Genomic DNA, 25,313 nt, shown 5'->3' on the forward strand with positions numbered 1-25,313 from the left:
TGAGTTTTAGGAAACTTGAATAAAATCCATATTCTGGATTTATAAATTTTGTACCTATTTTGAAAGAATGCTTTTTATTTATTCAGCAACTCACTTATAAGCTTGATATGGTGAAGAGCTCTGGAGACCAGGAATTGGAAGGCAACTTTCTGTAGTGAAGAAAGTTGACTAAAGGTCCTTGAGCCAGTCAGAGCTGCTTTGGTGTGGTTCTTTCCTTCTAAATAATTTTTTAAATCAGTTTTTAAAAAATAACTTCTCAGTTGTGTTGTGTTTACAAAGACCTTCTGTGATCTGAGATTATAAAAGAAAATTCTCCCACGTTTTCTTGAAGGAATCCTGTGCTATCGTTTTTTGTCATTGTTAAAATATTTCCCCATCTGAGGTTTATTTTGGTATGAAGTTTAGGGAGTTAATTTAAATTTTTTCAAAGGGCTAATCAGTTGTGTCAAAACTATTTTTTGAACAACTTTTCTCTTCCAATTTGAAGGAGTCTTTATCAGATAATGAAACATCTTTGTGCTGTGTCTTGTTATATGGAAGTTTTTAATGTTTATTTAGTCAGATCTGTTATTGTAATTTTTTAAACAGGAGTTTTAACTTGTTTTGAAGAGCTAGCAGTGCAATAGAAATTTAGACTTTGCCTGGCACTTACAATGAGACACTGTTTAGTTCAATATAACATAGATCTGTCTAATAATTAAAACTGTTTATCTGAGCTTTCTTACAAAACATTGATTTTTCTCCCAAAGCTGTTAATTTTTCTCTCTATGGATTTTGAATTTGAGGTCATGCCAAAAATGCCACCTCCCCCTTTTAACCTTAAAATTGTTTATGTTCTTCTATATTTTCTATTTTCTTATAGGTGCTACTAAAAATTTTAGATCAATATAGACAGAAAGAATACGTAGCTCCCCGTGTTCTCCAGCAAGCATTCAACTATCTCAACCAAGGGGTGGTTCATTCTATAACCTGGAAGCAGATGAAGCCACACATACAGGTTAGTGTCAGAGAGCAGCTCTCCAAAATTATTCTCTGGTTAAATTAGGTTTTCTAGACAAAGTTAGTATTACTACTCCTATATTTTACATTTTGTATATACATTTTACCATTAATAATTTCTAATGAGTGAAGTCCTATGTCAGATATAAAGGGCTTAGAAATTTAAGCATTTGAGAAAAGTGAAGGCTTCAAGTTTTATGAGTTGGGAGACCTGGATTCACTTGATCTTGCTTAATCTCATTAAGCCTTATTTTCTCCTCTGTTAAGGCAGATAGTGTTTTTCTGTCCTTATCTAAAAGTTGCTAGGATCAAATGAGGTATTTTGTGTGAAAGCATTTTGAAAACTTACCAGGTCTCTACTAAGGTAGTGTTATTTTGCAGGAATTGAAGACTGGTATGTGACTGTTTTTATTTTGTAGGTATGAGCAAGGTTTTTATTTCTTTTCTTGGATTGTTAAGTTTCAATAGCATCATTGTTTCTATATCAATTGTTTGCCTAAAGGTAGAATTCAGCATTGTTATTTAGCTAAAGAACAAATGAGAATGGAAAATTATAGGCCACGAATAAATAAATACTTATTTGTATACAAATAATTGGATAATTCAAGAATGTTAGGAACTGAATACCTACTGTCTCCCAAACTGTAAATTCTTAAATTTTATAAATGACATGTGAAAAGAAAAATCTTTCACTTTGCTGTTTGCTGTCCAGGATAGAATTTTAGTGTTATTACCCGTCTTACCAACAGATATCTTTTCTTTGTTTTATGTAGACATCTTAATAACTATTTGCCTAATCACTTTGATCAAATAGTGATAATTTCTTTGCAATTAATAAAGATACTAGGCCGGGCGCGGTGGCTCAAGCCTGTAATCCCAGCACTTTGGGAGGCCGAGACGGGCGGATCACGAGGTCAGGAGATCGAGAGACGATCCCGGCTAACACGGTGAAACCCCGTCTCTACTAAAAAATACAAAAAAAAATAGCCGGGCGAGGTGGCGGGCGCCTGTAGTCCCAGCTACTTGGGAAGCTGAGGCAGGAGAATGGCGTAAACCCGGGAGGCGGAGCTTGCAGTGAGCTGAGATCCGGCCACTGCACTCCAGCCTGGGTGACAGAGCAAGACTCCGTCTCAAAAAAAAAAAAAAAAAAAAAAAAAAAAAAAAAAAAATAATAATAATAATAATAAAGATACTGATTTCATTTGCTGTGTTTCTGTAAAGTAAGGGTGAGTTGTGATAGCATTTATTCTCTACTTCATACCTTTGGCTTTATTTTTATATAGCTGTAAAGTAGGAATAAGAAAATGCTGATCCTTAGGCTGAATTTTTTCTCTTAGAATTATTTAATTTGGATTAAGTGATAAGAGATGATCCTGTTTTTATATAAATTGTTAGCATAAAAGGGCTTAATAGAGCATTAGTAGCAGTGCACAGAGAGGCTAATAAATACGACTTTTCTCTAACTAAAACCTACATTTGTAGAGTAGGAAATTAGTTTTTTTGTTGAAATAGAAGTAAAGAAAATTTAATTTTTTTTTTTTTGAGCTAGAGTCTCACTCTTTTGCACAGGCTGGACTGCAGTGGCATGATCATGGCTCACTGCAGCCTGGAGCTCCTGGGCTCAAGAGACCCTCCAAGATGCATGCCACCATGCTTGGCTACATTTTTATATATATATTTTTGGAGATGGGGTCTCGCTATAGTACCCAGTCTGGTCTTGAACTCCTGGCCTCAAGCGATCCTTCTGCCCTTGGGCTTCCAAAGAGGTAGGACTACAGATGTGAGCCACCATGCCTGGCCCTTTAATATTGTTAATACATGGACATTTAGGACCAAAATGGAAATGTTAAAAAAATTTCAAAATAAGAACCATAATAGTAAATATAACCTTGACTTGACATTTTATACACACAGAGTTTGGAAAACTAACATCATAAAGGCTGTCAACAAATACATTATTAGTATTCCTCAAACTTGAATAGCCTATACACATTTGTTACTTTTTTTTTTCTCTCATTTTAGAATATCTCTGAAGATGTGATTTTTTCTGTGATGTGTTATAAAGATGAGGATGAAGAGCTGTGGCAAGAAGATCCATATGAGTATATAAGGATGAAATTTGGTAATTGAGATGGTTTTATTTCTCATCCGTTCCTGCATATGTAAAGTAGTATAACTAAATTTATATTTTTAAGCAAATTTTATTACTTTGTTAAATCTCCCACGTTCTGCTTTGCATGATAAAATCTGAAACTTTGAGAGTTTGATGTTATTTTGTTGAACTAGAGAACTTGAGATTGTCGGATGTGGGGGATGAAAAGCCACCTCATTCATCTCTCTTACGGGTGCTGAAGTTCCCATGGAGCCCTCTGTTACTTACGCTGTTGTGATGCTGATCTGCAGGGATTATCCCTTTTTGTGCCTTTTGGGAGACTCATTTATAGATTGGGTTGTACTCATGTGGGAAATACTTTGGATTTCTGCATATTTTAGGGTACCCCAATTTGTTTTGCTTGCTTATCTGAGAGACTAAGTGTTCCACAAGGGAAAGAAATTTCATATGGGGGCCCCACTGTGTATGGCCCAGTTCTTTGGGTGTCCTTTTAACTTGGATCTTCGTGGAAACTGTTGAATTGTGTAGGTGGCCTGATTTATTCCCTTTTATTCCCAGTTTGTATTAATTGCTTCATGGACCACTCAAGCACTTAACATAGCAAAATATTAATTTGCATACCTATCTCCCACAACTTAGAAGCTGAGGACAGGAATTTTATCTTATTTATTTGCTTTATTTTGCATTTTCTATCTCTTCTACACCGCTGCATTCCTCCACTAGTGCTTGGCCTCCAGTATGCCTTCAAGCACTAGTGGAGGAATGCAGAGGTATAGAAGAGATAGAAAATGCAAAATAAAGGCCAAGCACTAGTGTTTTTGCAGAACTTTGTGTTTATATTATTTGATTCAGTAAGTGAGGACCCCGTTTTCTCTTGGAGACAAAGTATAAGAAAAGCAAATGAATGAGAAACATTTATCATCTACTTGATTTCTTTGTTCTTTTTCTTTTGAAAATCTTTATTCATATGTGTAACTTATTATTTCCCTATTCTTATGCCTTTGTTTTTCTAGTTAGTTTTGAGTGATTAGCCAACCATTCTTCTCTCTTTTTTTTTTTTTTTTTTTTTTTTGAGACAGGGTCTTGCTCTGTTGATTAGACTGTAGTGCACTGGTACAATCGGAGCTCGCTACAGCCTTGACCTCCCAGGCTCTAGTGATCCTCCCACCTCAGCCTCCAAGTATTGGGGCCACAGGTGTGTGCCACCACACCTGGCTAATTATTTTTTGCAGAGACAAGGTCTCCTTATATTTCCCAGGCTGGTTTCAAACTCCTGGCTCAAGTGATCCTCCTGCCTTGCAAGGCATTCTTTTATTCTTTTAGTGTTTACTTCTTTTATAATACCTATGTGTTTTTGTGATGTACAGAGTATTTGTTTAGCTTTCAGAAAGTTACCATGATTTTATGTATTCTTCATATCTGATAAGATAGGTATTAATATCCCAGTTTTTAGAAAATAAGAACTCTGTGTCTGTTGATTAACAGTGGGAATTTACATTTTATTGTTTAAAAGCGGATATGGGTAACTCAAGACTGACTAGCTGAAGTGAGTTTTCTTTAATTTTTCTTTCTGTAGACTGGAATGCAGTGGCTTTGATTTGATATGTGTATTTTACTTTTGGGTAACCACAGGGAAGAACAGTTACTGTATTTTCTTTTTATATGTTTGTCACTTGGAATTATTTATGTGTAACAAAGCATTCCTATCTAAATGTATTGACTGATTAATAATAATGTTTTAGTTTCTTTTTATCTACTCTTTAACCAACATCTCCCCATTTCCCCCAATAATGTTTTTTGATTTGGTAAAAACTAACAAGAGCTCAGGCTTTGATGTTAAGATAGCGTGGGTATGAATGCTGGTTTAGTCACTTACCTGTTGTGTGACTGTGGACAGGTTACTTAACCTCTCTAAAATTCAGTGATTTCAGCTGTCAAACGGGTGATGATAATAGTTCTAGGAGGATTAAATGGGATAATACACATGAACTGACTGCTTAGCATAGAATACTAGATGCTTCTAAAACTGTAGCATATGGCCTGGCACAGAGTAAGTACAGTACTCCAAAAATGTTCTTATTATGTTTGTATTTTATATTTTGAGGTAGACTTAGATTTGATTTTATCTTTTATATTTAAACAAGGACATATCAGATACCTTTCAAGATTTCAGTTTATTATGTAAAACTGCCTATTCTGAAATTTGTGAAAATGTTCATGGTATTAAGTGATATGTTAAGTTTTAGATAGGTGTATATTCAACAAATATCCATTGATGACCTGGTGAACCTACGTATCGACAGAGCCAGGCATGGTCCTAGCAGTCCCTCAAGGCTTTTATACTTGCTGTTTCCCCTGCTTGGAGTGCTTTATCCATGGATTGCTTTCTCCCTCATTTCATTCAATTTCTGCTTAAACGTTACCTTAACAGAGTTGGAGAGGCTTTCCCTAACACCTTATTTAAACTAGCACCCCATGCTCTGTCACTCTGTCTTTTTATCCTATTTTACATTTGTTTTTAACCTGACTTATTATGTGTGTATATATGTACACTCTGTTTCTTTGTCTCACAACGTAAGCTCCATGAGAACCTTTTTGTTTGATCTTTGTATCCCAGGGTCTAGAATAGTGCCTGGCACATAGTAAGAACTGAGTACATTTTTGTTGTTTTTTGATAGAGATAAAGCACTTTTTCTGTTCTCAGTGAAACATATGTGCAAATGCATTGTTTTCTTCAATATAATAGTTTAAAAGGACAACCTGTAGAGTTTGAGGAACATTGTTTTGTGCAGGAGACAACAATGTTGTGGTGCCACTGTATATCCTTAGCTTTTTAGTGCTGTCAACCAGTGTCATATGTGGATGGTTTTATATTTTTGGTTTGGAATAGCAGCCAGTCAGGTTTAAAATCTAGAATAAGTAATTATATTTTTGCTAACATAGTTTTAACCTTTTAAAATCTCAGATATTTTTGAAGACTATGCGTCTCCCACCACAGCAGCCCAGACTCTCTTATATACTGCTGCAAAGAAAAGAAAAGAGGTATTTCATTTTTCTTTTTAAATCCAAAACAAAAGTGGCCTGTGTTGATTTGATACTCTAGTATATCCCTGGTGTTTGAGAAATTATGTTGTTATTCATTATAACTTGTCACCTTAAGAATTTTTTTTTTTTTCTGTCCTGGTGAGGGGAAAGGGTATCATGGTTATTTTGTTTTCTTAATAAATTGTACTTTTCTTATTGAGCTTATAGTTGCTTGATAGAACATAATAAAATGGCTTTATTTTTAAAAATTTGTGCATCACAGTTAATACTATAGTAAGATGAAGTTCATGTAGACTAAAATGGATTCTTCTATTTCTTTAGGTGTTGCCAAAAATGATGGCATTCTGTTATCAAATCCTAACAGACCCGAACTTTGACCCTAGGAAGAAAGATGGAGCCCTGCATGTGATTGGTTCCCTAGCTGAGATTTTACTGAAGGTTAAGATAATCAAAATTTAATTTACTTAATAACATTGTAAAGCACAGGCAAATGAGGGAATATGAAAGTTATGGTTAATTTAAAGCTGGTGACTACTTCTGGATAATTGAGTTGACAAATATCCTCCTTTCTGTCACCTATTTCTTTAATTAAAAAGAAAATTTGACTAACATTTTCAGTATGAAACCATTGCTATGTGAAGGGGATACAAAATATCTTATTTCTACAAAATCAATATCAAACTGATCTAAGGTAGTATTTGTCTTGTTTTAAAACATGCAACATATAGGTCAAATAATTTCACAAAATTATAAGTAGAAGTATATTAAATGCAAGTCGTAGTAAACATACTTGATTAGGAAGTGATTCTTACATATGAAAAAGAAACTGATAAGTTGAAATTTGTTTCCTAATAGAAGAGTTTATTCAAGGACCAAATGGAGTTGTTTCTACAAAATCATGTATTTCCATTATTATTGTCTAACCTGGGATATCTTCGAGCTAGAGTAAGTGTTTCATATTTCTGTTAAATAAGTTTCTCATTTCTCATACATATTTCTGTTATGTATCTTAAATCTTCATAAGATAATTATTCAAATAAATGTTTTTGGATAAATTGACCTTTTACCACATATTGAGATGAAATAGAGTCAATTAGAATGTCTGCCTATGGTCACATCAGCTGAATAAAGGACAGACTATTAAAGAAAAAGATTTATGGGCCGGACGCAGTGGCTCATGCCTGTAATCCCAGCACTTTGAGAGGCTGAGGCGGGTGGATCACTTGAGATGGGGAGTTTGAGACCAGCCTGGCCAACATGGTGAAACCCCATCTCTACAAAAATACACAAAATTAGCTGGACTTTGTGGCGGGTACATGTAATCCCAGCTACTAGGGAAGCTGAGCCAGGAGAATTGCTTGAACCCGGGAGGCGGACGTTGTGGTGAGCAGAGATTGTGCCACTGCACTGCGGCCTGGGCGACAGTGAGATCCTATCTCAAAAAAAAAAGGAAAAGATTTATGGATTTTATTTCCTGCTGGTTTTATTTCATTTGTCACCCTAGCCTCACTTGTTGCATATGTAAAACATGCAATGAGAAAGGTGATTTTATAGCAGTCATACAATTTAAATTCACAAATGGATTTATTTTGTGTATAAAATGATGTGAAATTCTGGATTAGCTAAGAACTTGAATTTGATTTTCAGTATATTAGGTAGATTTGCCTTAGTAAAATGGAGAGATTAATAATGCATGTGAAATTGTGCTCTATGTGTATACTTTCTTTTAGAATCAATGTATTTTATGGAGAAATAGAAACAGGACTTTTATTCAAGAGCCTAGTATTTCTCTTTGTAAATATATCAGCACAAAAAATGTCTTGCTTAAAACAACATATATTAACAATGCCTTGTACGCTAGTAAGCATTTTATAAAATAATAGTTACTAGCGAGATATCTGGACAAATGTGGAGTAGGGACGCTGAGAGCCCATGAGTATTTTTACAGTTGGGCTCCTACCTTTGAGAAGTTGTATGAATTGTGATTCTCTTGCTAAAAGTCTTTAGTAACTAAAATTAATTTCTGTTGATTGTGTTTGATGCACACAGAGAGTAAAATATAATAATGATTCTGTGGTCTAATAGTTAAAATGTGATCATCTATACCAAGTTTAAAATTTTTGGTACCTATGTGACTGAAAAAAAGGAAGTTTGCTAAACCAGTTAGTGTAAGGGAGAATAATGTTTTACCTAAGTGTGACAAATGAATTTCACATACTGGTTTAGAGTTGCTTTTACATATAATACATTAATTATGAGTTATAATATTTATTAAAAGCATAAATAGATTTTTTTTCAAAGACATATTTGGCTTCTTTTTCTCTTTCCCATGAAAAACATTATTGCATATGGGTAATTTAGAAGTAATGAAAATGCCTTACTTGTAAAAAGGGGGATGTAGAAATTAGAAACTAAGGCTACTATATTACCCCAAAAGCAAACATTTCTTCATAGAATTGATGATATGTTACTAAGAAGTTCCTATATCTGTGACATTATTACAGAATGCTATAATCCTAATAGCTCCCTACTTACCTTTTTTAATAATACAGTCTTGCTGGGTACTTCATGCATTTAGTTCTTTGAAGTTCCATAATGAGCTCAATCTAAGAAATGCAGTTGAATTAGCGAAGAAGAGCCTGATTGAAGATAAAGAGATGCCTGTCAAAGTTGAAGCTGCCCTTGCTCTTCAGTCCTTAATTTCTAACCAGATACAAGGTAAAGCCAAAATACCTTTCAGACGTTTTCTCAAATAATTTCATTTACTTTCTTCCCTAATGAGGATGCATCTCCATGTCTGAGGGTTCAGGGTTTGGAATTCTGAGTTTGCCCTCTCAGAATTTTGTAGTTTATTCTTGTCCTTTTTAGGTGTTGCTATTGACTGTAGTTTTCAAAATTTTAGATTAGGAAGCATGTTAATCATTGTGGGGCGCTAGGATAGGCTGGGTGTAAAGTGACCTGGGCCCAGTTTTGATTTTGCTACTAACTTGCCATGGAAACCTGGGCAAGGTGCGTGATCTGTCAAGGCTCAGGTTTCCACATATTTAAGTTTAGGGGAGTTGGACTGGATGACTTCATGATTCCTTTTACCTCTAGGATTCTGATTCCCCTAGTTTTGAAAGTAGCAAGTAGTATTTCTCATGAGTGATAACAGAGTCTCATTTGTTCAGAGTGTTCTGATGAAAGTTCAAATAAACCTTTGAAAGTAAGTTCAGCTTTACAAAGAACATGAACCTAGTTTGCCTCTATTCAACAGTGTTTCAGTGGGAGGATTGGATATTGTATACATGGCAAAGGAGGGTGGTAGAGATGGCCTGGGGCAGGGAAGGGGCCCCATCAGTGTTCTGGATAGTCTTCAAGTACATGATTTTTTTATAACTTGTCCTGAGAACTGATTCATGTTTTCCAAGTCATTCTGATGACCAAGTGTATGTATAATTAGAATTTCTCAGTGGGGACTATTAGTATTTTGGGATAGTTTCTGCACAGGACAGTTCTCTCCTGTGCAGAACTTCTTATCCTTATATTACTCTTGGGGAATTGATATATTGGTGAACATTATTTTGGTACAGCTTTGTAACTTACCACAGAGCAAGTGTGTATCTAGAACCTAATTTAGGTATTACCCTGGGTCACTTGACCTTGTGACCAAATTAATTCCTTTTATCATCTGGGCATGGTAATTTTTATTACTTTTGTTTGTTTTATTGAATTAGCTAAGGAATATATGAAGCCACATGTGAGGCCTATTATGCAGGAACTGTTGCACATTGTTAGAGAGACAGAAAATGATGATGTTACTAATGTCATCCAGAAGATGATATGTGAATACAGTCAAGAGGTAGCCTCAATTGCTGTTGATATGACCCAACACTTGGTAAGACTGGGCAGTTTTATGTTAATTTGGTTTAGAAACCTTGAGTAATCTAAATAAACTCCAAAATGTGGAGTTCAGTTCTATTTGTACAGTCATGTGCTGCATAACAACATTTCAGTCAATGACAGATTGCGTATACGATGGTACACTCATAAGATTATAATACTGTAGTTTTACTGTACCTTTTCTATGTTTAGATACAGATATTCCATTGTGTCATGATTGCCTGAGTATTCACTACAATAACAAACTGTACAGGTTTGTGGCCATGGAGCAGTAGGCTATGCCATCTAGATTTGCCTAAGTACACTCAATGATGTTCAAGCAAGGATGAAATTGCCTAACGACACATTTCTCAAAATATATCCATGTTAAGCGATGCATGACTGTAACTGAAATATTGATAAAAAAATTATTCTGATATTTCTATAGTTAATTAGACTTTAATAATTAGGATAATTTCTTTCATCTAGAATATTCTGAAATTTTATGATGTGCCTTCTAAATTTTTAATTTCTGGGCTTTGAATGAGGAAGTTCATTTCCTTCAGTTTGGGGCAATTTATTGTTTTACTTTTTTGATAAATTTCTCGTTACTATTTTTTTTTCTGTTCTGTATTTCCTGATGTGGAGAATTACATCTGGACTGTGTCTCTAATTCTTTTTAAAACTTTTCCTCCTGTTTTCTATGTCTGTTTTTTTTGTTTCATTTTCTAAGTGATTCCTTGACTTCTCAATCTTCTATTGCATTTTTCTTTTTAGTATTACTTGATTTCACTTGTCCTTGATTGTGATTTTACTTGCTTAGTGACAACTAGAAGTTAAATATTAGCTCTCTGGATATAATAGCTAATGTAAATAGCTATACTTAAAACATGACAGGTTCTGTTATTTTAAGAAGAGAGATGATTCAGTCAGCAAAGTGCAGACTTCAAAGTTTGAGCAATGTAGACTTTAGATGTGTGACACTGCCATTTTGCTTTTATAAAGGGGGAGCATAACAGTACTAATGGAATACTTTAATGTTATTTTCATAGGCTGAGATATTTGGCAAAGTTCTTCAAAGTGATGAATATGAAGAAGTCGAAGACAAAACAGTAATGGCTATGGGAATTTTACATACCATTGATACTATCTTAACAGTTGTAGAAGATCATAAAGAGGTGAGATTTCTTTGTGGTTTATGATACAATAGTGGCATTTAACTGAAATTTATGTGATCAGTGGGCATGAATTTTGAAGTCTCCACTTTTAAACTGCTACTTAGTTATCTTGCTAGGCTTTAAAAATTGCCCTCACGTTTTAAAGAAACATATTTAAATGGCTAACATTATAATATTATATTGTAATATTTGTAATATAATGTAAATATTAGAAAGTATATAGTGTATTCCTTTATATTAATTTGAGTTCAGTTAAGCATATCTGCTATGTACCAGGCTAGGTTCTTGGGGAATACCAAATTGAATAAGAAATGAGCCCAGCTTTCTGGGAACCAACAATCTAGAATTCTTGGTAGAGAGTGACAGACAGCAGTCCAATCACAGTGGCAAGTGTTAGGTGATGGAACAGAATTCTGGTATAACAAGTACTGTAAAAATGGAAAGGAATAAGTGAAAGAGCTGAAAAGCATACTCAACTGAATTCCAGAATGTTATTGGGATAAGGCTTTATACAGTTATTTATCTAGTGCTTTCACATCCATCAGCTGATATGATCTTACTAATGCCACCACGACATAGATAGCACAGGTAATGGTAGTCTGTTTTGCAGAAGCAGAAACAAAGTTCAGGTGGATTTAAGAAACTTGCTCATGGTCCCAGAGCTAGTAAGTTGTACATTTGGGTTTGTAGTCAGATCATTTTGATAATGTATCATTTTATCCCCATTTAAAACCTCCAGCTTCTTCCCAAGTATCCCATGGCCTCTCCTTAACTCAAATTAGATTTTTGTTCATTGCTTCTGTGAGTGCAAGTTGACTTGTTTGGCACTGATGGCAATTATTGTTTTATAAGGTGAACACTTAGGAAGCAGGTGCTAGTACTACTTTATTTATTTATTTCTTATTTGAGACAGTCTCACTCTGTCACCCAGGCTGGCGTGCAGTGACATGATCTTGGCTCACTGCAACTTCTACCTTCCAGGTTCAAGCAATTCTCCTGCCTCAGCCTCCTGAATAGCTGGGACTACAGGTGTGCACCATCATACCCAGCTACTGTTTATATTTTCAGTAGAGATGTGGTTTCACCATGTTGGCCAGGCTCGTCTTGAACTCCTGACCTCAGGTGATCCACCTGCTCCAGCCTCCCAAAGTGCTGGGATTATAGGCGTGAGCTGCCATGCCTGGCTGCTACCACTACTTTAAATAGCATTGTTAAGCCATGTAGCTGTTGGTTTATCCTGTGTTTATCACGTGCCAACGGAAGATGACTTGGTTTTTATTTATTTGTTTGAGACAAGTCTTGCTCTGTTGCCCAGGCCGGAGTGCAGTGGCATGATCTCAGCTCACTTCAACCTCAGCCTCCCGGTTCAAGTGATTCTCCTGCCTCAGCCTCCCGAGTAGCTGCCTGCCACCCCCCAGGCTAATTTTTGTATTGTTAGTGGAGAAGGGGTTTCACCATGTTGGCCTGGCAGGCCTGGAACTGCTGACCTCAAGTGATATGCCCGCCTTGGCTTCTCAAGGTGCTGGGATTATAGGCATGAACCACTGTGCCTGGCTGACTTGGTTCTTAAAAATGGCTTGATGCTCTTCTAGACTAGTCTTCATATGCCTAAAGGGCTTAATTTTTATTTTCATTTTCATTATTTTATTTTTGCGTCCTTCTGTATTGAAACTAGGTGGTCCTCTTGGTAACAGTGAGATGTTCCAAATTAAATTACAAAATTACAAGTAAATTTAAGGGATTGTTCTTTTGTCTTATACTTAGAACTTGTATTTTAAATTTGAAGAAACCTTAGAAATAACCTCGTCCAGTTTTCACAAGTGTGTGTGGGGCATGGAAGAATGAGCTGCAGGGATAGTTTAAAAACAAAACAGCATCATTTTGTTTTTATTTTTTCTCTTGATATTAAATTTATTTTGAATTCCAAATAATATTAAAGGGACATGTGAACTTATTGTAATTATCAAGAGAGGCGTGGGTGAAAATTGAGACACACTAATACAGCATCCTTACCTAAAGACAAAAAAAAAACCACCTAAAGCCTTCAGCTAAATGGCTTTACCAAGGCCATGAATAATTACAGGCAAAACCAACTGGCATCTTGGTCTCCTGACCAAGATTTTGAGCTTTAACTTATTAAAAGCAAACTTTGAAAAAAATATATCCTTAAAAGGAAAAAGCACATTTATGAAACACTGACAAATAGTGTATGAAACACAAGATTGTGAATCTAAAATAGGTGCTTAAGCATATGCATTTTTGTTTAATGATTTTAACCTTATTGACAGTTTTTTTAAACTGGGAAATTTTGGATCATTTGAACCTTAAGACAGTGGTTTAAGTTGAATATTAGAATATACTTGACAGTTGAAATAGGACGTTTACATGAAAAATGTAACCCGCCATGGATTTTAACTTATTTTAAAATATTTGATACAAACATATGTTGAAAAATTAAAAAGATGTGAAAAGAAAATTCATTGAAATTTTACCTTCTCACTCAACTCCCCAGCTATCTAATTCTCCTCTCTGAAGTAGCTATGTTTTTCCTTTTTTTTTTTTAAACCAGGTTTTTGTGCCCTTCTAGAGACTTTTCTGTTAACATATAAGCAAAAAGTGAACGTGTATATTTTTCTTTTATGAAAATGCTAGCATGCTATACACAGTTTTTATTTGCCATTTTTTACTTAATATATCTTGGTGATCTCTCCATGTCAATAAAGTTATATATTTTTAATGGTTACTTAATATTCCCTTGTATGATGTGTCAAATTTATTTCACCAGTCCCTGTTTAGTGGATATAATTTAACTGTCTCTTGTTTAAATGGACATTTGATTGCTAGTAATCACAAACATTGCTGAAACGAATGAATGGCTTTTTACGTGTTGTTTTGCACACATAATATGTGTAAAGGGTAAATCCCTTCAAGTGGAATTGCTGGGTTGCATCGTGATTTGTATGGGTAAGTTTGAAGGATGTTGCCAACTTGTCCTTCATTGTATGTACCGTTTACACTCCACAAATCAATATACAAACAGGGTCTTTCTTCCCAGCCCCATAATTGTGATCATTGCCAGTTTTAAAAGGTCAAAATTGTTAATGTTGCACTTGGAATTTGTACCCTTACCGTGTATTATAATGAACATCTTTTTATAAACACAGGCAAAGATTATTTTAAAAAACACACATTTTCTATTGTATTTCAATTTTAAAAAATTAATTTTATATAAGGGGAATTTGATCTTTGTGATACCATTTGAAAATATTTCACTTATTTTTTTGACTTCCCAATGCCCCATGCAAAAGTTTTTAATTTTTTAGTTAGATGATTTCATTTTTTTAAAAATTATTTCTGGGCTTTGAGTCACTTTCCCTTTTCAGGATTATACAAGAATTGTTTTTATTATTTTTTTTATGGTTTATTTCTTCACACTGAAATATTTTATCCATTAGGAATTTATTTTGGTATAAAATACATGGTAAGGAACTAAATCGTTAAGTTTGTTATGGATTTAACCCCCATTTCTGTCATTAGTCTATTTTTCAAAATTTTCTGAGTATTCTTGCATGTTTACTTTTTCACATGAAGTTTAGAATTAACTTGTCAGGTTACCGTCTGAAAAATGTCCTGTTGATATTTTTATTGGCACGATATTAAATTTATATATTATAATTTTAAGCTTAATATTTAAAATTTATCTTTAGATTACGCAGCAGTTAGAGAATATCTGTCTACGGATCATTGATCTTGTTCTGCAGAAACATGTAATTGGTAAGTTCAAAGGTTAAATAAAAAGATAAATTGAAAAAATTTTAAAAATTTGAACTCAAAGTATAATTTTAGCCCTTCAGATTTAACAAGATTGACAATTTGAGAAAGAGAAGCATAATCACTTTAATTTTTGGATGTCCTTTCTAGTGTTAAATATCTGTATTTTCATTTAGAGCTAAAAAAATTAATGCATCCAATGAAAAATTTTTGGTTTTGGAACTTTAAAGGACAGTAATTTTAAATTGTACATTGCTAGAAATGAACTGTGATGAGGTTTAGGTGAGGTTACTTTAATCTTGGATCGAAAAATGTTTAATAGGCATTTTTTAAAATCAGAAATGTGAAATGGCTGGGCACCACGGCTCACACCTGTAATCTTAGTAGTTTGGGAGGCTGAGGTGGGTGAACTGCTTGAGCCCAGAAGTTCAAGACCGGCCAGTGCAACATGGTGAAACACTGTCTCTACAAAAAATTAGCTGAGTGTGGTGGCATGTGTTTGTGGTGCCAGCTACTCAGTAGGCTGAGGTGGGGAGGATCACATGAGCCTGGCAGGTAGAGGCTGCCATGAATTGTGATTGTGCCCCTGCACTCCCCTTGGACAACAGAGTGGGATGCTGTCTCAAATAAAGTATGAGTTAATTGTCCTGTTGTCTATTATGGTATCTGACTTCTGAGTAGAATCAGTAACCAATGTTAGATGTTACAAGCTGATGGGAATTTTGTAGAGGAGGTGAGTCTTCCATTGTATTCAAGCATTTTGAAGATGCTAGCCCCACGTCATATGGGTGTGAGAGAGATGCAAGCTGTGTAGTACTCAGATAGAAGGATGCAGGAAAACCATGTCTCTGATTAAGAGCAGTTGTCTCCAGGCTTTTTATTGTTCACTCTGTTAGTAAAAAGTTGAGCATGCACTGCTAATATATGTGAATAATATTTTAAGAGTACTTGAATACAACATGGTAGATATAAACAGTGGAATACTATTCAGCCTTAAAAAGGAAATCCTGTCATTTGTGACAACATGGGTGAATCTGGAGGACTTTATGCTAAGTGAAATAAGCCAGGCACAGAAAGACAGATACCACAAGATCCCAAACTCATAGAAAGAACAGAATTTAGTTAGCAGGAAGTGGAGGGAGGGGAGATGTTGGTCAAAATGGTGACCATAGTTAATAACAATGTATTATATACTTGAAAATTGCTAAGAGTAGATTTTAAGTGGTGTCACCATGAAAAGCTATGTGAAGTAATGGATGCCAGATTTAGTCATTCCACAAAATACGTATTTCAAAATGGTGTATACTTCATATGTACAATTTTTATTTGTCAATTCAAGGTATTTTTAAAAAGTACATCTTTCAATAAAAAGACCAGTGGTTGCCAGGGTTTGGGGATGGGGGAGAGGGCAGGATGAATAGGTTAGAGCACAGAAGTTTTAGGCAGTGAAACTACTCTGTATGATACAATAATGATGAACAAATGTCACTATACATTTGTCAAAACCCTTAGAATGAACAATGCAAAGAGTGAACCTTAATGTAAACTATGGCCTTTAATTAATAATAAAAGAATTTCTGAAAGTTCTGTTTTGGCTTATTTCGCTTAGCATAGTGTGTCCATCTCTGTTGTTGCAAATAACAGGATTTTCTTTTTTTTTAAGGTGGACTAGTACTCTATCATGTATAAATACGACATTTTCTTTATCTGTTCATCTGTCAGTGGACACTTAAGTATTTTCATATCTTGGTTATTGTGAAACATGCTTCAGTGAACATAGGAGGGCACATTATCTCTTCAAGATCCTGATTTTAATTCCTTTGTATATATACCCAGTACTAGGATGACTTGATCATATGGTAGTTCTATTTTTAATTTTTTGAGGAACCTCCATACTGCTGTCCACAGTTGCTATTTTTACTCTCTCACCAAGAGTATACAACAGTTTCCTTTTTCTCTACATCCCCTTCAGCATTTAACTTTTGTCTTTTTGATAATAGACATCCTCGTAGATATGAGGTGGTATCTCGTTGTGGTTTTGATTTGCATTTCCCCCATGATTAGTGATTTAAAATATTTTTTTATATACGTTGGCCGTTTTTTTTTGTTTGTTTTTTTTTGAGACGGAGTCTCACGCTGTTGCCCAGGCTGGAGTGCAGTGGCGCGATCTCGGCTCACTGCAAGCTCCGCCTCCCGGGTTCCCGCCATTCTCCTGCCTCAGCCTCCTGAGTAGCTGGGACTACAGGCGCCCGCCACCGCGCCCGGCTAATTTTTTGTATTTTTAGTAGAGACGGGGTTTCACTGTGGTCTCGATCTCCTGACCTTGTGATCTGCCCGCCTCGGCCTCCCAAAGTGCTGGGATTACAGGCTTGAGCCACCGCGCCCGGCCGTTGGCCGTTTTTATATAATCTTTTGAGAAATATCCATTCAGTTCTTTTGCCCATTTTTAAGCTGGGTTATTTTCTTTCTACTGAATGATTTGAGTTCCTTATATGTTTTGGATACTAAATCTTCATTTGATATAGGTTTTAAATATTTTCTCTCATTTTGGAGGTTGTCTCTTCATTCTGTGAATTGTTTTCTTTGCTATGCAAAAGTCTTTTAGTTTGATGTAATCCTATTTTTCTGTTTTTGCTTTTGTTGTGTGTGCTTTGGGATCATATCCTCGTATCAAAAAAAAAAAAAAAAAATCATTCCCCAGACCAGTGTTCCAAGTTTCCATGAAGCTTTTCCCCTATGTTTTTAATCTAGTAGTTTTATCATGTCAGGTCTTAAAGCTTAAGTATTTAATTAATATCTAGTAGATTTTTGTATATGGTATAAGATGAGGGTCTAATTTGATTTTTTGCAAATGGATATTTAATTTTCCCAGTGCCATTTATTGAAGAGACTGTCCTGTCTCCATTGTGTGTTTTTGGCATCTTTGTTGAAAATTAATTGACCCTAAATGGGTAGATTTACTTTTAGGCTTTGTAATTGGTTCCATTGGTCTGTGTGTCTGTTTTTATACCAGTGCCATGCTAGAACTTTTAGAAATTCTGTATTTAGATAATTTATTTTTCAAATGATTTCCTTACGTAAATTATTTCTCAATATTTGTAATTTCCATTTTATTTTGCTAGCTTTTGAAAATATCAAGTTTTAAGTAATATTAGAGAAACTTTAATCAAGTTTCCAGGGTGAATGCTGGTTTTTATAAGAGAAAAACCTTTCAAGTTAGACTTCTTTTTTTTTTTTTTTTTTTTTTTTTTTTTGAGGCGGAGTCTCACTCTGTCGCCCAGGCTGGAGTGCAGTGGCCGGATCTCAGCTCACTGCAAGCTCCGCCTCCCGGGTTTACGCCATTCTCCTGCCTCAGCCTCCCGAGTAGCTGGGACTACAGGCGCCCACCACCTCGCCCGGCTAGTTTTTTATATTTTTTAGTAGAGACGGGGTTTCACTGTGTTAGCCAGGATGGTCTCGATCTCCTGACCTCGTGATCCGCCCGTCTCGGCCTCCCAAAGTGCTGGGATTACAGGCTTGAGCCACCGCGCCCGGCTAGACTTCTTTGCTCAGTGATGTGGTAGGAACTATTTGAAATTTTTGTTGAGGTTTGTGTTTCCTGGTTGTACGTGTAGATATAATTTACTTTTGACTGAGAATAATGATATTTGTGAGTATAAGAACATTTCCTTTGAACTCTTCTACTTTATAGTGGGTCTTATTGTCTTGATTAACTTGAAGAATACTGTATGTTTTACAGGTTTTGTAAATTGACAGAATACTGCCTGGTGTATAGTTGTTAGTAAAAGTATAAATTTGAGATAGGTAGATACTTTAGTCTGATATAATTAAGCTCTCCAAAGAATATTATTAATTATTTGTACATTTTAAATCCTCGACATGAAAGAGGAATGATAATCTATTCCTTCTTGTATCTATTTCTAATACAGTTTTGTAAATATATATAATAAAGCAGAAACAACTTTATTTTTTCAATAGTATAAGAAAGTTTAGTGAAAACATTTTTGCCTTGCCTTATTGAACCAGAGGGGCAGATCTTGGTAAGAAATGGAAGCTGGCAGATACATAGCCGAAGATACAAATACTGAGAAAGGGAAGTTTATGAGTACATTGTATAGAGGAGGACTATGTGTGCGTAGGTAGTCTAAACCCTCCTCTGTGTGGTCTTTGTTTTAACTTTTGCTATTTCCTAGCATTCTAACTAGAGATTTTCTTCCAGAATTCTATGAAGAAATTCTTTCCCTGGCATACAGTTTAACCTGCCACAGTATTTCCCCTCAAATGTGGCAGCTTCTAGGTATACTATATGAAGTGTTTCAGCAGGATTGCTTTGAATACTTTACAGGTATGGCTTTGACCATATAAAATTTTTGCTTTTCTGTGTCTAGATATTACTTCCTGTCGACACCTGAAATAAAAACACATACGATTCCAATATTGACCAGAAAATGTGTTTATTTCCTGGTCACATGAAAGCTGGGGCTATTGTAGCAGTGTTTTTCAGACCTAGGTATATAGGCAGAGGAGATAGGCTGTATTTCTTATGGAGTCTTAAGTTAGTTTATGACCAGAACATATATCCATATGTTAATTTAATAAGTATTTTATGGACACCAAGTATATTCTAAGCCCTATTTTAAGCTCAGTAATCCAGCAGTGAGCAAAATAAACAGCCTTTTCCCTTGTGAAGCTTACATTCTAATGGAGATGATGGGAGGGTAGGGAATCACTCAGACAAATGAGCAAGAAAATATAAAATATGTCAGATAGGGATGAGTGTGCAGTGGAGAAAGGGAAAAAATTCAGCTCAATTGCTTCATAAATGATGAGCATCTTAGTCTTTCTGCTTTACATTTTCCCCATCTATAAATATACAGCAGACTTATTACTTTCATTTCTAGCCTTTTGTGCTTGCATGGGAAGATACTAATGTGTGGGTGCTACAGAAATGTGGTTTCAGTGGGAATAATTTATTTCTATTCCTGTCACTCAAGTCTCATTTGAATTTTTGATTTTTTTTCAGACATGATGCCTCTCCTCCATAATTATGTGACAATAGATACAGATACCTTATTATCAAATCCAAAACATTTAGAAATTCTTTTTACAATGTGTAGGAAGGTAAGCATGTCCTTATCTATTGTTGCAGTGGTTCTTGCTAATGTTTGCCTGTTTTGCTTCAGGATACTTTTTCAGTTTGTTTCTTATACATTTAGTTCTGCATTATCTTCATCAACATATATTCTTTCATTTGTATTTTCAAAAGGATCTTTGGGATTTGAAAGTTTCATATTGTGTGTCGTGCTTATGAATGTTTGCCACTTTTATATCTGCTTTTTACTTTGTGTTTTTTTCTTTTGGAAATGAATTTTCTACTTGATTAAAGAAAAGTGCTAGGAAAATTAACCACACATTTTGTTAATCAGTGACAAATGGAATGATCTTTTTTATTTTTTAATTTAATATATATATTGGAAGCCACTAGATGTAGGTAACCTGAGCATAAACAACTTAAGATAAAAATTATAATAGTTGGAAAAGCATCATTTAACAAGAATCTATACTGTACAACGTACATAATGGCTACTGTTATCCTTATACACAAACATGATTGTCTACCATGTTGTCTTTGCCACAAGGTAGATTTGGCCCACTAGTGGTTATATTTTGGGATCTTTGGCAAATAACGTTTTTCTTCTCCTTTAGGTAAATAAATAAATAAATAAATAAATAAATAAATAAATGTCTGTATACACACACACACATAAATGTGAAACTGAAATTATATTGCATAAAGCTGGCAGGCAGATTTTATAAAGCTGGGATAACCAGACACCAAGAAGTTTGGCCATAGAGTTGGGAGTAAAATAGCTAGTGTACAACCCCCACAACACATTTTTTTTTCCTCACTAGAAGGGGTGTACCCAAAATCTGGTAAGAGCTCTGTACTGATAATCAGTATATCTGGTTTAGGTCTAGGTCTTAGTTTAGTTCTAAAGAGTCAGGGAAATTTTGGGAAGTCAGTAAGCTTCTTCAGGTATAAAGTGAAGGGGCTGAACTGTGAGTTGTAATGATTCATTTACCTCTGTGAATAACCCATGTTGTTAAATCATAATCACGTGGCAATCTTCAGTTTTCCCTGTTAGAGAGGTAGCTGATAGAGAAAGAGGGAAAGAAAACAAGTATAACAGTTCTGTGTATTCCATTAGTAATTCACAGCTTCCCTGTATGTTTGCAGATACCGTCAAATTGATACAATGATTTCCTTATACTTATCAAATAGTTATAATATATTTAATATTTTGTGAATATGAAATACTAGTTTTAATACTAGCTAATATTTGAATTCTTATTATATATACCAGACATTTTCTAAGTACTCCCTACAATATTAACTTAACCTTTTGAGATCATGAGGAAGGTATCACATTTGTATCAAAAGGAAACTATGACATAATTTCTTGCACTGTGCCTGAGGTTAGGAAATAGTTGTAATCACATAGCTACTATGTGTTGGAGGCAGATTTGAACCTAGTCTGACTCCAGAGCCCATTTTAAAAATTACAAGATACATTTTTGTTTTCTTTCCTTTTGGCAAACCAAAACGAAAGGCCCCCAAGTAAATGCAATTTTGGGAAAAGGGAGTAATTCTTTTTCTTTCTGTATCATACAACCCCGTGAAGTAGGTTCTTTTATTCCCATTTTATAGATGGGGACAGTCAAACAAAGAGGTTAAGTAACTTTTCTAAAAACACAGCTAATATGTGGAAGAGCTGCGGTTTGAACCTAAGCAGCCTGGTTCCAGAGTCCATTCACATTTGGAAGCTAGACTGTGATACACTGTCGTAGAGATAGCATTTTAAATTTATGTAAATATAGTTGATTCTTGGCTTTGCCTGATATCTGCTTATGATTCAGCTATTTTCCAGCTTCCAAAATGTTTATTGCTATTACCTCTACTTTTTTTCTTTGTATATGTACATCTTTAAAATCTCTTTACTGTCATTTTGATAGCATTTTGGGAGAGAATGAAATTAAATGGGAATGTTAAATCTGTCAGAATTATCTGGAATTTCTTAATTCATTTTTCTTAAATTTTATTTTTCTAGAAAAGTATCGAATCTAAGCTTTTAAATGTAAAGAATACAGTATTCTTTATAGTCTTATTTCTAATCCTTCTTTGTCTGTATTTGTGTCTCTTTCCTAGTATTTTTAACATTTTGCTTTTTTTTTCCTTAAAAATAACTTACACAAAAGTTGCATACTTCATTAAGTCTTTTTTCAATGAATATGTGTTTGGTTTCTCTCTGTTACGTCTTTTTGTCTATATTTTAAATTTCTGGCCCACCCTTATTTCTTTAAGTCTATTCTTTTTCATCTGAAACAATTTTTAATAGAAGCATGCTCTACTCTAGGAACTTTTTTGAGAATCTTATTATAAGGCAGTCATATTCCACATTTTATGTATGAACATGTACATTTTGGAATTGTTTATAGTAGTGAAAATACACGATTAATAATAGGGAAACTGTCTGGTAACCTTGTTATATTCGCCTACTGTCATATTGTATAGTTGTAAATGGTTACAATGTCCATGAAAAATATTCCTAATTATGAAGTTCATGTTGGAGAATTGAAAGGTATATAATATGAAATTATGGTGGTTATGAAAAAAATGGGTTCATATGGACCAGGATTCAAAAGGAACAGAAAAATAGTTTCATTGTTTGATAAGATTATTTTGTTTTGTTTTGATTTCATTTTATAATTTTGGTGCCTTTAAAGGGAAGCTTCATTTATCTGGAAAATTAGCTTATGTAGTCTACTTTATTAATCTAAGGTCAAATAGTGAATTATTGCTCCTTATAAGAAATGAGATGATAGATGGAATTTATTTTGGCCATTATTCTTTGGGTTGGTGAGGTAAACTTGCACAGCAAGCAAAGCTATGGTTCCTATGGCTGAATTTATGTGGGACATTTGTGCATGTGGACTTGATTAACTTCTACGCAGTGCCATTTACTGCTGAGCTAAATTGTAATTACTGCAGGTACTGTGTGGAGATGCAGGAGAAGATGCAGAGTGTCATGCAGCTAAACTTCTGGAAGTCATCATTCTTCAGTGCAAAGGAAGGGGAATTGATCAGGTAATGTATGTCTGGAAAGCACCTTACTTGATGGTTACATTTGAAGTTTACATGCCTGCTTGACTTTTCGTTTATGATGAAAAATGGAAAGGACAGCCTATAGATTGTGCTTTCTGGTACAAATCCTGTTTAAATGACAAAAAGAGCCAGGTAGTTTGGAAACTGTACCTTGCATTGTAGCTGAGAAAGGCATGCACAGAAAAATATGTAATAATGTAAGGGGCTATCAAAAAAAAAATGAAGTGTGTAAATGCTACTCAGTTGGAGTCTCAGAGATTTTCATGTTCCCTTTGTTTTTGTGTATTCTATTTAAATATTCCTAGGTACCTTTTCTAACCAGAAATTAAGGTACTCTAGAAAAAAGTATTTCTTGACCATTTTATAAGGCTAAAATTTATACTTTATATTTTTCATAAGTTATACATTTTTAATCTTGTTTTCAACAAGATTAATGCAATTTTTGATACTATTGTGATAAGTTGTTCAATAACTAAGAAAAATGTTGAAATATTCAAGTAAAATTGTGAATTTTTCTTTTCTATAAGTTTTGCTTTATGTATTTCTTATAATAGTTTTGAGATATAATTCACATTCCATACAGTTCACCCGTTTAAAGTGTATACATACGTGGTTTTTAGTGTATTCACAGAATTGTGCAACTGTTATCACAATTTTAGAACACTTCATCACCCCTCTCCCAAAAAACTCATTAACAGTCACTTGCCCCAAGCTCTGGGCGACCACTATGGCTTTGTCTCCATAGATTTGCTTATTCTGGGCATTTGATGTAAATGGAATCATCTTATATGTGGTCCTTTGTGACTGGCTTCTTTCACTTGGCATAGGTTTTCAAGGTTCATCTGTGTGGTAGTGTGGATTGGTACTTTATTTCTTTTAATGCCAAATAGTATTTCATTGTTTGGTTAAATCGCATTTTATCCATTCATCAGTTGTTGGTCATTTGGGTTATTTTTACTTTTTGGCTATTATGAATAATGCTGTTAGGAACTCTTGTGTCCAAGTTTTTGTGTGAATATGTTTTCATTTCCTAGGAGTGGAATATGGTCATTCTGTGTTTAATCATTTGAGGGACTGTCAAACTGTTTTTAAAGCAGCTGCACCATTTTCCATTCCTACAGCAATGATAGAGGGTTCCAATTTCTTTGTGTTTTTGCCAGCACTTATTTCATTTGTGAAGTAGTGTCTCATTGTGGTTTTTATTTGCATTTTTATGATGGCTAATGATCTTGAGCATGTTTCATGTACTGATTGGCCTTTTGTATATCTTTTTTTGGAGAAATGTCTAATCAGATCATTTTCTCATTTGTAATTACTTGTCTATTTATTGAGTTGTTGGACTTCATTATATATTCTACATTGAAGCCTGTTATCTGGTATCATTTGCAAAATTTTCTCCCAATTTGTCTTGATGGTGTCCTTTGAAGCACAAATGTTTTTAATTTTGATGATGTCTTTTTTTTTTTTTAAATTGCTTGGGGTTGGTGTCTTTTTTTTTTTTTTTTTTTTTTTGGAGACAGGGTCTCATTCTATCACCTGGGCTGGAGTGAAGTGGCACAATCTTGGCTCACTGTAGCCTTGACATCCAAATCCACCCACCTCAGCCTCCTGAGTAGCTGGGACTGCAGGCACGTGCTGCTACACCTGGCTAATTTTCGTAGAAAAATGCTGTGACTACAGGCATGAGCCACTGTGCCCGGCCGTTGCCATATTTAAGGAACATTGCTAGCTCCAGTGTTATGAAGATTTATCCTCTTTTGTTCTAAGAGTTTTATAGTTTTTTTCTTACATTTAGAGACTCTTGATCTATTTTGAGTTAGTTTTTGTACATAGTGTGAGGAGGGGTCTGCATTTTAATTCTTTTGCATGTAGTTATGAAGTTGTTTCAGCACCATTTGTGGAAAAGACTATTTTTTCCCCCATTGAATTGTCTTGGCATTCTTGTCAAATCAGTTGACCACAATGTGAGGGTTTTTTCTGTACTCATTCTATTTGATTTATGTACTTATCTGTTCTTATTTCAGTACTGCATTGTCTTTATTACTTTAGTTTTGTAGTAAGTTTTGAAGTCAGGAGGTTTGAGTCCTGTAACTGCATTCTTTTGTGAGATTGTTTTGGCTAGTCAGGGTCCGTTAAATTTTCATACGAGTTTTAGGATCTGTTTGTCAATTTCAGTAAATAA

General features: G+C 34.7%; 1 protein-coding gene across 2 annotated transcripts in view; it reads left to right on the top strand.

Moving 5' to 3' along the window:
- LOC105484179 (importin 8) overlaps nucleotides 1-25,313 on the top strand; it is a 67,628-nt gene that overhangs the window by 24,448 nt on the left and 17,867 nt on the right. For both annotated transcript variants that reach the window (XM_011745562.2, XM_071071957.1), the window contains 12 exons: nucleotides 863-997; nucleotides 3,022-3,121; nucleotides 6,078-6,154; nucleotides 6,479-6,595; nucleotides 7,013-7,102; nucleotides 8,710-8,875; nucleotides 9,874-10,034; nucleotides 11,071-11,196; nucleotides 14,904-14,970; nucleotides 19,187-19,312; nucleotides 19,991-20,088; nucleotides 23,018-23,113. In XM_011745562.2, coding sequence (XP_011743864.1) covers nucleotides 863-997; nucleotides 3,022-3,121; nucleotides 6,078-6,154; nucleotides 6,479-6,595; nucleotides 7,013-7,102; nucleotides 8,710-8,875; nucleotides 9,874-10,034; nucleotides 11,071-11,196; nucleotides 14,904-14,970; nucleotides 19,187-19,312; nucleotides 19,991-20,088; nucleotides 23,018-23,113 — 1,359 coding nt within the window. The remainder of the gene's footprint in view (nucleotides 1-862; nucleotides 998-3,021; nucleotides 3,122-6,077; nucleotides 6,155-6,478; nucleotides 6,596-7,012; nucleotides 7,103-8,709; nucleotides 8,876-9,873; nucleotides 10,035-11,070; nucleotides 11,197-14,903; nucleotides 14,971-19,186; nucleotides 19,313-19,990; nucleotides 20,089-23,017; nucleotides 23,114-25,313) is intronic.

Source organism: Macaca nemestrina, chromosome 10 (genome assembly GCF_043159975.1).
Source record: "Macaca nemestrina isolate mMacNem1 chromosome 10, mMacNem.hap1, whole genome shotgun sequence".
Classification (NCBI taxonomy): domain Eukaryota; kingdom Metazoa; phylum Chordata; class Mammalia; order Primates; family Cercopithecidae; genus Macaca; species Macaca nemestrina.